The 13,775-nt window shown below is 45.7% G+C and overlaps 1 protein-coding gene and 1 long non-coding RNA gene across 4 annotated transcripts in view; one reads left to right on the top strand and one right to left on the bottom strand.

Moving 5' to 3' along the window:
- The window catches only part of EFCC1 (EF-hand and coiled-coil domain containing 1), a 53,963-nt gene extending 44,203 nt beyond the window's left edge, over window positions 1-9,760 (top strand). The window contains exons 6-8 of one of the 3 annotated variants that reach the window (XM_065687893.1): window positions 5,231-5,389; window positions 7,727-7,796; window positions 9,340-9,760. In XM_065687893.1, the coding sequence (XP_065543965.1) occupies window positions 5,231-5,389; window positions 7,727-7,796; window positions 9,340-9,473 (363 nt within the window). In that variant the 3' untranslated portion in view covers window positions 9,474-9,760. The remainder of the gene's footprint in view (window positions 1-5,230; window positions 5,390-7,726; window positions 7,797-9,339) is intronic. The other 2 variants (XM_065687894.1, XM_065687895.1) reach the window with 2 other exon arrangements.
- LOC136018563 (uncharacterized) overlaps window positions 3,598-13,775 on the bottom strand; it is a 43,248-nt gene continuing 33,070 nt past the window's right edge. Inside the window, exons 3-5 of the long non-coding RNA XR_010614482.1 lie at window positions 8,562-8,725; window positions 4,837-4,926; window positions 3,598-4,730 (exon numbers count right to left, since the gene is read on the bottom strand). This is a non-coding gene — a long non-coding RNA (uncharacterized LOC136018563). The remainder of the gene's footprint in view (window positions 4,731-4,836; window positions 4,927-8,561; window positions 8,726-13,775) is intronic.

The following is a 13,775-nucleotide window of genomic DNA, read 5'->3' as shown; positions in this document are numbered from 1 at the left end:
CCACTTTCCTGTAGGTAGTGCCAGCTTTCTTCTCTCCCTTTTTTCTCCATTCCTTCTGCAGTATCACATTGCCTTCTTTTTAATCTCTGCTGATGGATATTAGTTTTGCACCTTGTTCAGAGAAATGCCATTATCGATAGATTAATACAAAACTCCAGGGATCTGTTGCTCTTGCTTTGAAGACAGGCAGGGAGGTGAATAAGCCACAGCGCCAACTCACTGCAACATGAATGTAAAAGCAGTAGGATGAATCATTTTGAGCCTGTTGTTAGAAACTGATTCTTAAACCCTCTTATTTATATCTTGTGTGCAGTTACAGTTTGGGATTTGTGATACTAGGAAACAGGCAGAGAAGCAGGAAGTAAATCCTTTCCAAAAGGTAACTGTGCCTGTAACCAACACAGAGCAAACTGGAAGACTGAGAAATGCTCTCTCTCATCTAACTTGCAAGTAAATACATTGGCTTAATAAACAGCCACCAAGAACACTTCCTCTGATGACCTGACAAACTACCTTATCCATTGCTCTATAGATTTCTGTTTGGAACTGTTCAATGTTGACAATTGCACAAATGACAACAAACCTAACAAGTACCAGCCCCAGCAGGCAAGTGAAGGGCAACACTAAGTAATAACTGCTTCAGTCTAAGACCTGTAAAATCAGGGCTGAAAGAGCTCTAAGATCTGCCGTGTCTGCAGAGCTCTGCTTTCCAGCACCAGAGCAGTTAAAAATGGTTTTCACTGAAGGCATGTGCTGAAGGTGTCAGGACCTGGGGATAATGGATGGAGCAAACAGGAGCGACTCGCTGCCAAGTGCAGTGTTGCAAAGAAATGCCAATTACTTTCTGTGACAGCCTGCATGCAAACTGCCAGCTTCATTACAAACGCAGGTAGTTTATGACCTGCCATCCAGAGTCGGGTATCACACACTGACCCGCAAGCAGCAGTTGCTTAGAGAAAAGCAGTGAGGAACAGTACAGAGGGTTTTCTTCTTGGTATTGTGCACCTGGTTCCCAGTACACTAGGGACAGGTACACCTTGAACTGGATCACGCCGGGAGTATCATGGTTAATGGCCGGTGTTGGAGCTCTTCACCATGAATTTACCTTTCCTTTCTCCAAAGCTAGCAATGCTTTTAGTATCGTGGGGCAAGGACTCCCACATACTAGTTAAAAAGGAACAGGTTTTGAGGATTTGATTTTGTTAGCTTTAAATCTGCTGCTTGATCATCCACTGTCACCTCGGTTTTGTGCTTGGCAATCAGCAAATTGCCTTTCCCTCATCATTTTACAGACTTTAATTGTGAGAAATGCTGTCTTAGTTACAACCATTCCTAGCCTTCCTCAGCTCTCTTAGTACAGAAACCATTCCTTATTTCTATCATTCGGCTTTATTGTTCCATGTACTTTTCAAGCCCTATTACCCTTTTTGAACTAGAAGAACTGAACTATGCTTAGTATTGAAATGCCAGCCCTCCATGGCAATAAGCATAGCTGCTGTTTTGTGCCTAGTTCCTTCCCCCGTAGCTCCTAGCAGGTATGTTCTGACCTCTGCTGACCGCTGAGCTATGTTCAGGAGGTGACAGCTCTTCCACATCGCCTTCTGAGTGGCAGTCATCATTGCTGCATGTGTGCAACTTTGTGGACCCTTCCTGCATGCCTGACTTTGCGTTATTGACGCTGAATTTCACCCGATCATTTACTGTCCATTGCTATGCAATATCATGAGCTCCTGCTGTCATTTCTCTCAGGCAGCTTTAGTTTTGATTACCCCCCAAAACTGAAACCCTTCGACATTCACTCTTCAAAGATCATTTGTGAGCGTGCTGAAAGCTCAGGGGAGCTCCTCGTGAGACCCCCACGACTGTCTCCCTGCCCTGTGCACCCCTCAGTCCTGGTCTGTCATGCTGTGACCCGCTGTGAGACCCTGGTGGGATCAGCGTTAGGGGTTTTTGAGTCTCTGGTGACGAATGCTGTGAGCAGCGTTCTGCTGACTCACAATACGTTCTATCAATCAACTAAATTAACACAATTCACGTTGGTTTGTAGCTCCTTTCAAGGATTCTTCACGATGTTCATCTGTGTGTTCACCAAGTCCCTCCACCGTTACGGTTCCTGCCATTGTGCCTGACAGAATTACTGAGACTCTCGGGGATCTGCTGTCCCTCAGATAATCTCTGAAGCCTCTCCTGAAAACTGGTGCTCTGTTTGCCATCCTCCAGGCTTCTGAGGGTGAAATTAGTTAAAAGGACAGCACAGTTCACCCCTCTGTCACCCTTTTCTTTCCATTTTGAGAATGCTTTTCAGGTCCATTGCTTGTAAAAGTGGCTCTAATACGTGTTTTATGTGGAAATCACAATAGGATAATTTTCTCTTACATCCCTTAAGGATATTAATTTTTCAGTGTCCTGAATGTGGACACTGAACTGCTCCAGAGCTCAGGTTTTCCCCATGGCATTCTGCCCCTTTTATAGGAAGGCTGGATAGCAGCTGCTGCCTTCTCAGAACTGGTGGTTGGCAAGGTGGTGTTGCCATCTTACAAACAAGGCACAGATCCAAACCCTGGCTTTGATGAAGGGCATTGACAGAGCTAAGAACAAATCCCACTCCTCTGAGTCCTATGACTTAGCCACTGATATCCCTCCTCAGTCCTTTGCTTTTAAAAATAGCTTATGCTTCATCTGCATCATTATCTTATTGCCAATGGCAAGGTAACCAGAGGTGCTAGATGTAACCTAGCCAGGGAAATTGATCTGGGAGACTGGTTTAATGGCACACCAAGCTGCTGTCTTCAAGCACAATAAGATGACAGGAAATGCATACCCATATGTATAAATGAAACGAAGGTATTGGGAAACTAGCATCCTTACTGGTGACAAGGTGGCTGTCAAGGTGTAACTGCTGTGGAAAGCACTTTACTCACTATAGCACAGGAAATCCAAGCCAAAAGGGCTTTGTAGGAGCAGTCAGACTCAAGTGGAAGAAGTGACAGCAGCAGCAACAAACGGGCCCAAGCCCCACTGTGGCTAAGCACAGTGCCTGTGCTGTCTGTACAAACTGAGCAGTGGGCCATGGCAGCAGGGAGCTGGGAGAGCTCCAGAGCAGGCACTGAACGGGGACAGTGGTACCTCCAGTCACAGCTGTATGTGTGACTAGAGACCTGGTGCGCAGGAAGAGCCCCTGGGCAAGGACAGGGCCCACAGTCCCCCAGCGAGAACAGGGACTCCCTATGCCTCATTCCAGGAATGCGGCTCTGCTGACATGATCAAAGCAGCAGCTAACAGCAGCAGATGAGGGCTGGCAGGGCACAGGGGCTAGCAGGGTGCAGGCCTAGGACAGACGGACACTCATTAGGAATTTCCATGAGCATCTGTCTTATTGCATAGGGGGAAAGTCTGTTTCACACTTAAAAATAATGACCTTTTTACCTCTCTGTTCTTTATCGGACACTGCTTCAGCTGTACAGGGGGACAGAACTCCGCATGTGTAGTGCCTGCCTATGCCAGGTGGTATTTACAGTGCAGAGGCAATCTGAGGTATAATAAAGGAAAGCGCATTTCATTCATTGCAAACCTCCCCCAGCCTCTGGAGCAGTTGCTGTGTGTCAGTGGGAGTGCTGCCACAGCAGTGTAACGAAGCTGGCTCCCCACGCAGGAAAATGTTCCTCTGTTCCTCCAAAAGCAGGGCTCAGATGGGGCTGCTGGAATCACTGCTTGGCAGATGGGTTCAGATGGGGCTGCTGGAATCACTGCTTGGCAGATGGGTTCAGATGGGGCTGCTGGAATCACTGCTTGGCAGATGGGTTCAGATGGGGCTGCTGGAATCACTGCTTGGCAGATGGACCAGATGCAGTGATCCAAGCTTCTGGAGCTGTTGAATAGCACGGGGAGCAGGAGTGCCTCACAGGGCAGAGCTCACAGCGCTGACAGAACAGGCCGATTTCCTACTAGCACTGTCAGAACCTCAACTGACCTCGCTGTGGAACAGGGTCTGTTTTCTGTTTTCACTCTGACCCCTGTGTTTTAGGGAATTAAAGTTCCTTCCCACCATTCATCAGGATAGACGTTTCCACAGAAAAAAACGTCTATTACATAGTGTGCGTATTAGGGCTTTTTGAGTTCACCTCTCTCCTTAGTTATTTGTAAAGCTGCAGTGAAGATAAAACAGGACAACAAAAAGGGATAACAGAGCCAGCAACCTTGGCACGTACCCCACGTGATTTTGTTACTTGGTGTAATATTAATAGGTCTCTTTAGATCATGTTTGCCACCACAAAGTGCAAGGCATGGTAACACTTCAGAATGCTAGGCCCAGTGTGACTGAGAAATGAGGTGCTTTTATTAAGAAACCTGAAAGCTGTCAGTGCTCCAAAGGTCCAAATTTAACATTGAAGTGCCATATTTTCCAGGGAAATCTGGCTCTTTTTAGTGGCTTGGTCACATACGTGCCGCAGGCCTGGGTTTGTGACAAAGAGATTGAGGTCTGTAAATGGTGTGGCAGCTTTGAGGGTCAAAACTGTCGCTTAGATGTTGCACTGAAACAAAAGCAACCTTTCGAATCCTGGGAGGCCTGCGCTGCCTGACAGGGCAGCGCTGCGAGCTCCGGGTCTGAGGAGTCTCCTCCTGCCCAGGATTTCCATAGGGTTCAGAAGTCTTACTGCAGTCTTTTCTGTACTTGGCTGCAAACCAGTGCTTCACCAAGCGCAAACACCGGTATTCTGCAGAACCGGAATCTTAAGGGAAAAGAAATTAAGACACTTTTTAAACCAAAATACTTAAAAGAAATTTACTTACCTTCTTATTTCAGTGAATATATGTACTTGGTATGAATATACATACTTGGTACTTGGTATGGCAAGACTGACATGTAGGAGTAGCAAGACAAAGATTCGGTTACGTTGGTGAGGGCACACAAATCACTTATGCTTCCTAGAGGATGACAGGAATGCACAAGATCAGAAAACTGAAACAGCAATGCTAGTATTTGAGATTTCTGAATGGATCTGCTTGCATCCAGTGTTGGATGAATGGCCATTACACACGAGAGCAAAGCATGCATCCCTGGAACCACTGACTCTTCCCTTCATGTAGTATGTTAAAGAAACACACTTCCCTTCAGGAAAACCTGGGATGAACTGGTATTTACCATCTAAGGGGGGAAACTCAGCTTTGCAGTTAGTGGGGAAGAAAAGGAAAAGCTCCAGTGCTTTTATTTTCCTGTGTCATTGTCCAGATGAAAGGCCCATTGCTAGGTGAGCTGCAGCAAAAGGTGGAGGAGACCGAAGTGCTGAAGATGGAGCTGCAGATGGTGGAGACGGAGAGAGTTAGGCTGTCCCTGGTGGAGGAAAAGCTCATGGACGTTTTACAGCTGCTTCAGCAACTTCGAGACTTGGTATGGCAAGAAAGCAGTGCAGAGCCTTAAAACTGGGTTTGATGGTGTCCTTCCCAAACTAAAAAGGGTGTTCATACCTCCTGTTAATTACAAAGCCCTGTACATCGGGACACATTTTACCTGTGTTTGCCCTGGGAACTGCCTCGTGATTGCAGAACACTTTTAGAGCCCTATGGCTGACTTCCCAAAAGAAGCCTAGAGATCTCCTTGGCTCCAGATCTCCAAGCTCTCCTTACCTTCTAAGCAAAAATGTGGAGGAAACAAGGAAAGGGAAAATGCTGGTGATGTGAAAGGTTATGTGAGATTATTCTTCCTTCTAGCAAAGGAGCTTTGTTTAACTGCATCCTAATGTGACACCGAGTCAGTATTAAAGGGATATAACTCCTCCCTAAGGGTCAATAATGGGTTTTTAATAAGTTTCTTACCCAGTGAATAATCCAAACACGGATTTAACAAAGCTGACGCAATAACATCCCAGAAGTATATGGCCAGTCCTTCAGAAAATAACTTGAGATCTCCTGCTTGGGGATGATATTGGTAAGTGCTGGCCAAAAGATGGGCAAACCAGATAATCTGCAGGACAAGGAGTGCATTGGGAGCCACACTGGACTGCTAGGAACTGGTTGTGTCAATGGCTGAGGGTTCTCCTCAGTTTCCAGCACAGCACTGCCCCGCCTGTGTGAGATGAGAATGTGTCCTATGATCACTTTTATGTTGTTCGAAGTATGCTCATGTTCCACCGATGACTCTAGGGAACAAGTGCAATATCTCATCATTTGGTAACTTATTTTAGCACTTCACAGGGAAACTTTACTTTCCTATTGCAGGTCTGATGCATGCACCAGTACCAATCCAGTGAAGGATTAAGCTAGTAAAGACTATGACTGGCAACAAGCATAAGAACCTTTTGTGTCAAGACTTCAATATGTCATTCAGTGGTCAGCTGTATTATTGCAAGTCATTTCTGTTAGGAGACAATCCCTCACACAATGTGCCCTGTCTCAGTGATAACAGCACCTCATGCTGATCCTTGCTGGAATCACACCACCACATGCTGCCAACTCCCATAGAACTAGCACAGGCAACAATGCTGTCAATGAACAAGAAAGTTTACAGCATTCCCAGTAGAGTTTAGCAAGGATCCCTTAAACCCCTGATGGGATATACTTCAGGCAAAAGAATGCTTATGCATTAGAAGTTGTGGGTTTAGGTGTTGCTTCCCCAGTATATTCACCTTCATGTTTTAAATATCCCAAGCATCTCATTTGCAACAGAATCCACCTCAAAGCAGTGATTGTCCCAAGGCAAATGCCCATCCTGTCGGGAATTAAGGCCAGGTTGGACAGGGCTTGGAGCAAGCTGCTCTAGTGGAAGGTGTCCCTGCTCACAGCAGGGGGTTGGAACTGGATGAGCTTTAAGGTCCCTTCCAGCACAAACCAGGCTGGGATTGTATGACTATTAAAACTGTACTCTGTGTTCAGAGGTAATGTGTAATCCCAGCCTGCCGCAAACTGCTTTCCACTATGCCTCAGTCCCTGGGGCACACGAGCAGAAGGTGGGCACCAGTGTTAGTGAGGGAGGTCGGTACTGCGCAGCTGCTGGGAGGTACATCATCTTCCTTCCAGAATAGCTTCCATCTATTGTCAGTTCCTGAAGTTGTAACAAGAACAACCTGCCCCTGCAGATGGGGGTGTTCTGGTACTAATTAAAGTGTGTGCCAGCTTGAGCATGCATTAGTGTCTGCATCCCAAATGAAGAGACTTTGTTTTCCAGACACATTAGGTAATGTCCCAACAGATTCCTAATGTAAAACTACCTCTGAAAAAGACCATCCAAATCCTGAGTAGTTTTCGCAGTGCTCTCCCTTTGCCATCTCACGGTATCTCTAGCCTGTGTCAGTGGGCCTGACTCATACCTTGAATGGTTCCCAGTGATGCCCAGTGACAGCTGGGGCTGAGAAGGCTCCTTCTGGGATGACACCCCAGTGCCTGTCTGCTCTCTCACTGAGCGTTGGGCATGCCCTGCTTACGCTCCTTACCATCCGGGTTTGTTCAGGCACACCCTGTGGAAAATTCTGTATTCTCCACTGAATCCCTGTTATTTCTCCTTCTACAAGCCATATGAAGGAACTGGGGCCCTCCACAAACTGCTGTCACTTGACCAGTGTCTAGGATAGAATGCTTGATAATGAAGCCGACAGCAGGTCTTGTGTTATCAGGGTTCAGTTCCATTTTGGTTTCATTTTCAAGTGCACATACGCTGCACATAGATTTTTCTGCCTACATTTAAAGTGGTGAAGGACATATTTGTACCATAATGCTGTCTTGTTTTTTAAAGAACATATCTAAGCGAGCCTTGGGGAAAATCTTGCTGAGCACTTTGGAATCCTGCCGTGACCCCCAACCTGGTAAGAAAACAACTCACCTGTAAAGACCAAGAGGCATGGAAAGTGTCCCTGGGGGAAAACACTGGATAGATAATGAACAGATGAGTAGGAAGAAATACACGTCAAATACTGGGGGACAGGCTAGGGAGAAAGAAGTACTGAGTAAGAAGATTACCTATAGGAAGTGACGACTAGAGTCTGTGACACGTGAGAAACAGGAACACATCAAGGGCTTATTTTAGCCACATTTTAATTAGAATTTGGCCTTAGGAGGACAGCTCAGTATCCCACTAATGTCTGTGCATGAGAAAGTGGAAAACATGACCAAGTACGTAAGGCACCTATTTATCAGGTTTGCTGCCCCACTGTGTGTTGAACCCCTCTGCTGCAACACAAACAAGATACACAAACCAGAATATTTCTGTCAAGAAAATGGATGAAACCTGCGCTCCTCTAATAACAGCCTTGCATGTTCCTCGGATGAAAATTAACCTCACAAACTCCTCTCCCTTGGCAATGCTCTGGTGTGCCAGAGCTGCTTTACAGGAATCGCACAGGGCTCCCAGCCCGGAGGTTTCTATTTGATTACTTCGTTCCTATCAGCAGAGCGTTTGTACTTACCTTCAAGAAATGAACATCCTGTACCAATCCTAAGAACATGGCATGGAGGTGCCTTTATTAAGCACACAGTAGTCAAAGACAAGATTATAAAAGACTAGATGTGACCTAAGGGTTTAATTTTGGAGAACATTATTGACAGTGATTTAGGGAGAATAACACACAAACCTTTCTGGGTTTGCAGTTTCAAGGCCTTGTTGCTAGTGTCCAGCAATCCAGGGTACGGGCAGCCCAGAGCTAAGCTGTGCTGTCCTGGCGTGGCTGCAGAGGAAGCAGAGCAAAGGAGGCGAAGACAGAGCCCTTTGCTGGCTGAGCCATAGGTCAGATTTCTCCTGGTGAGGAGGAGAGGAGACTGTTAATACCCCCAGCACAAGTGTCCAGAAGGTACTACCACTTACCCTGCACAGAAGCACTTGGCTCCAAGTGCTGCTGCTGAAATAAAGCACCTCCATCTGTAACTGCAGCAGCACAGCTCAGCTTCCTAAAATGACACCAACAGTGAAGTGACCTTTATAGCTCCCTGTCCATTCTCCATCCCCATTGCCAGAAACAGCTCATCCTCTCTGCTTTCCATTTGCTGGCTGTGCACTTGATATGACTTTAGAAGCTTCCCTAAGTCTTTGCATTCACACATCATCTTCCTCTTCAACAGGACTAGGTGGATGCTTGGATTGGCAGCTCTTCAGTGTGCCATGAAATAGTCTTTGTTCACACATGTAAGAACTCAGTGAATGAAGCGAGAGAACCAGTAGAGAAAACAGTCCTTGAACCCAGTTCTACTGCATTTTTATAGGGACAGGAATTCATTGTTTGGTTTCAAAATTTAGACATTTTATGTTAATGACATGAAATGGCACCTTTGAAGAATAGAGCATGTGTTACAGTTGTTAAACTGCAACTTTCTGTCTTTGTCCAAATTATAACGTTTGCAATTTTCTTTTGGAAGGAAAAGCCCACCTATTTGAAGTCCTAGACACTCTTTACCACGAGCTGGCAGGCTGTGAACTCCTACAAAGCCAGCCTCTGGAGAAGGCACAGAGCCCTCAGGCCTTGTCTAACCCGCTGGTCATCTCCTGCTGAGCGCATGCCAAGTACTCCCAGAACAACAGTCCTCGTCCCTTCAACGGCACATGAGTGAATAGGAGCTCAGTGATGGACCAGAGCAACAGAATAATCCAGCCATGAAACCAGAGGCAGTCTGCTTCTGGGAAGAGCACCAGTGTCGCAGCTAACGTCCAAGCCCTCCCTCACATCCAGAGTGGTCCCATGCCGTGAGGATCCCGTAGCAACGTCTGTCTGTGACACACATCCTTGTGTGATGGGCTGTAACTGTGCCGCTTCACCAAATAAAAACCATTCCAAACACACGGACCGAGCCTGTTCACATGCAGAGGCCTGGTTGCACACTGGCTGGGCACAGGTTGTAGCTCATTTCCAAAGCAAAAGGCAGCCCCTGTTATCACTGGCAAGTGAACCACTTCCTTAACGTAAACGTGACAACATGGCTGCATTACAAACACCAACACGAGGGGATGCCAGCAGTGCAGGTTTTAAGGGCTCATCTGTGATGTGTTGGTGTGTCTCCATTGGTGATCCAGCTGTTCACCTTACTGGACTCTGAAGTTAGACTGGTTACTGCTCTGCTGAATTCTGTATGTGCAATTATAGAGCTGCCTTAGAAATCCTCAGCAGTCTTTCCTGACAACGGTCTTAGATTTGACATGAAAAGCTAAATCTGCCTGCTTGACAGAGGCACAAAACAACCTTGTTCCCAGGCTCTCGGGGGAAGGAAGGGTCAAAAAAATCCCTTTGCAACAGCTGCTGTTGCATTAGCAAACGCCACGTGCAGTACACCCACCCTTGTTCTCTCATTTCACTTCCCTCCGTGCAGCTGCAGACACGCAAAGCAAGGCCCCACTTGCAGAGGGGTTAATGTGAAACGCTGCCCCTAAGCACGGTGCCATGTTACCTTTTAATCAGCAATAAAATCTTTCCTGGGGGCAAAAGTAAAAACAAAAGCTGCTTCCAAGGTGCTTTTGCTGTTCCGTTCACAGAAACGTAAGCAGCAGAGTTCCTAAATGACTCAGCTGAAGTTACGGTGTTAAGATGCTTTATATGTCTTTTAATGATGTGAAATGATTTGCCTGAGGTAACACCAGCAGTGAAATAAGACCATTCAATTCAGAGCTGTGCACGTATGAGTTTTTCCCATGAAAATAGTTTTCATACAGGAATAAGGACCATACCACAATGGACGCTGCGGAATAAGAACATATCCCTTTCTATTGAGAATGCACTGGATTGCTTGCACACACCTCCATCCAAAGCTGTGCTACACTGCTTGGCATTTAGAGCCATGGTGGTAACAAAAACTGGCAGCAGGTATTTTCATTTCATAGAATCATAGAATCATAGAATAGTTCGGGTTGGAAAGGACCTCAAGATCATCCAGTTCCAACCCCCCTGCCATGGGCAGGGACACCTCACACTAAACCATCCCACACAAGGCTTCATCCAACCTGGCCTTGAACACTGCCAGGGATGGAGCACTCACAACCTCCCTGGGCAACCCATTCCAGTGCCTCAGCACCCTCACAGGAAAGAATTTCCTCCTTAGATCCAATCTAAACTTCCCCTGTTTCAGTTTTAACCCATTACCCCTTGTCCTGTCACTACAGTCCCTGATGAAGAGTCCCTCCCCAGCATCCCTGTAGGCCCCCTTCAGGTACTGGAAGGCTGCTATGAGGTCTCCACTCAGCCTTCTCTTCTCCAGGCTGAACAGCCCCAACTTCCTCAGCCTGTCTTCATACGGGAGGTGCTCCAGCCCCTGATCATCAGACCCAGCCCTCTTAAGTGCTGTTTTACCTGGGGTTTCTGCTTTAACAGAAGAAGATTGTAGGAATAGATCTATATTTTTTATATAGATTTTTTATAAAGATAAATTAGACAGGACATCCATACATAGTGCAACATTCACCCTCTCAGAAAGAAAACTATACTAATACTAAATATATTACTAACATAATACAAAGAATAATATACTATTACTTAGTATATACTAAACTACATGCTAATATGATATGAAAACTACACATTAAATGTGGAACAGATACAAATTAAAAGGAGCAGAAGTTAGTTCCCTGCTTCTGTTCATTCTCTAATAAAACTCAGGTATCAGCCTATGTTCTGGGCAGCTCGCTCACGCTTTCCCAGGAATACTGCATCCATAGGGAGAGAAAATGCCAGCACATCATGAAATAAGCATGACCTGGGTGTGGAGTCAGCAGAAGAGATGCTTCAGGAACAGGATTATGATCAGTACACACCTGGCTATGGATAGTCTCATGTGCTTCAGGATTCTTTCATCATTTCAATTGGTATTATTTCCTGTACCCACTCTATATATACAGACACAGGTGCATGCGTATTCGGATGACACATACTCACGCACACGTTAAAATTGCTGTGCTAATTGTATACTTTAGTACCTTCTTCACCATGAAGTTTCCACTTCCCTTTCTAATATATTTCTAGAAATGTCTAGGCTATGAAGTAAACTGCTGTCCTTGTGCCCAGAGTGGGGCGGGAGCAACATCATCTGAGTGGGCACTGCACAGCTTATCCGAGCAGCGTGAACTGGAACTGCCAACTAGAAAATGTCCCTGGAGACCTAAACGGGTGTTAAGGAAGATGCAAACAGTTGAGATAAAAGAAAGCTTTCGTGAATAAAGAAGCAGCATTTAACTGATGTAAGAAGCAGCAAAATCCCATCTTCCTGAGTTAGCTTCCGATCCCGTAACATGCCTATTTCACTAAGAAACACATAGATCAGAATCATTTTTGATACATCGGCATGTGCTGATTAACCTTTAACAATGAAAGATGATTATTTTAACTCCAAAGAGTAATTACTATGAAACAAATCAGACTTGAAGTATTTCTGTAAGAAGAACCTGTTATTCAGGATGGACCAAGAAAGTCAAATTCTTGCTGGAAACCAGAGGCAAAGCAAAGCACTGTACTATGGAAGACCTTCCTTGCTGACCCCAAAATTGACTGTCTTCTTCTACCCTTTTGCCATACTGTTTGTTCCTGAGCCTGTCAGCAGTGCTGCTGAAGCTGCCACGTGTTTCATGTGCAGCTCCCTAAAGATGTGATATTAAATCACTGCAATTGGGAAGCTTCTAGCTCTGCCTCCCAAGCAGGTAGGCTTCCACAGTTTGGTTTGTGATGTGGAACATGTTCAGAATCTGCACAGCAGTCCTGGGGAGGAAAGCCAGATCTCTAGGTTTCCTTAAAGGCCCAGCTTCAGTCGAGTGTTTACTGCACGTTTCAGCTACCTTTTATTCTTGTTTATTTTCTTGCCTCTCTGAGTATTGGAACTGTGTCCAAACAAGCAGCAAACTGAAATATCTGATCAGCACCATTAGCAGCTTCACCAGATGTCAGACAATAATACAGGAGCAGTCATTGCTGGCTGTGCAACAAACTGCTCCTCTGAACAACTGGAGCTGTCCTCACAGTAACGTGCTCTGCAATTGCGCATGCAGCACAGATCCAGGTTTGGATGTGCAGTTATTTCACATGACAGGGAACATGCAGTAAGTCTAAGCTGAACAAAAACTGAGACAACAACCTGAACAAAAACTGAAAGGTGACAAAGCACATTCAAAAGCCTTCCATTTAAAAAGTACAACCACACATCACAGATGCACAGAATCCCAGGCTGCTTTGGGCTGAAAGGACCTTAAAGCTCATCCGGTTCCAACCCCCTGCACGTGGTGCACCACAGTGATGAAAGGCTGTTTAGATTCCTGCCTTTGTTTCCATCTTACTGTTAAGAAGAAGAAGAAGAAGGGAACACTTTCCAACAGTGCTGTGTAAAATAGAATTGCTTGGTATGAGAGAATGGCAATAAACTCTCACAGCATGTGTGCAACGCAGCGCATTAAAAGGCCAAGGGCTTCTTGTAGATTTATGATTTCATGGAGTTTAAGACACTGAATCCTTTAATATTTACATTATCTCATTTACCTCATAATTTCATGTATAACTACATAAAATACAAAAGCAATAGAGTGTGTTTCTTAGTGTGAAATCCAGTTGAAAGTCATCATTATTGCCTGAATTACACTCCACGTTCAAGAGGCCAGAATTTCAGTCCCTGACTGGTTTCTATTACTCTTCCTGCTGTTCTGTACCACACCAGTGGAATCATCCGTGCCCATTCCCCGTGGCACTGTCTGTTAGAGCAGGTCGGTGGCCCTCGGTTGTGGCTGTGGCAGGCACCTGGGCTGACTGAATACGCACGTTTTTGGGATGCTACCAGACCTTTCTGAGCCCAGCCTTCCCCATGGAAAGCAGGAAGGCAGAATCAGCACT

The sequence above is a fragment of the Lathamus discolor genome, chromosome 7 (genome assembly GCF_037157495.1).
Source record: "Lathamus discolor isolate bLatDis1 chromosome 7, bLatDis1.hap1, whole genome shotgun sequence".
In the NCBI taxonomy this organism is placed as follows: Eukaryota; Metazoa; Chordata; class Aves; order Psittaciformes; family Psittacidae; genus Lathamus; species Lathamus discolor.
This window is presented reverse-complemented; position numbering and strand designations above follow the sequence as displayed.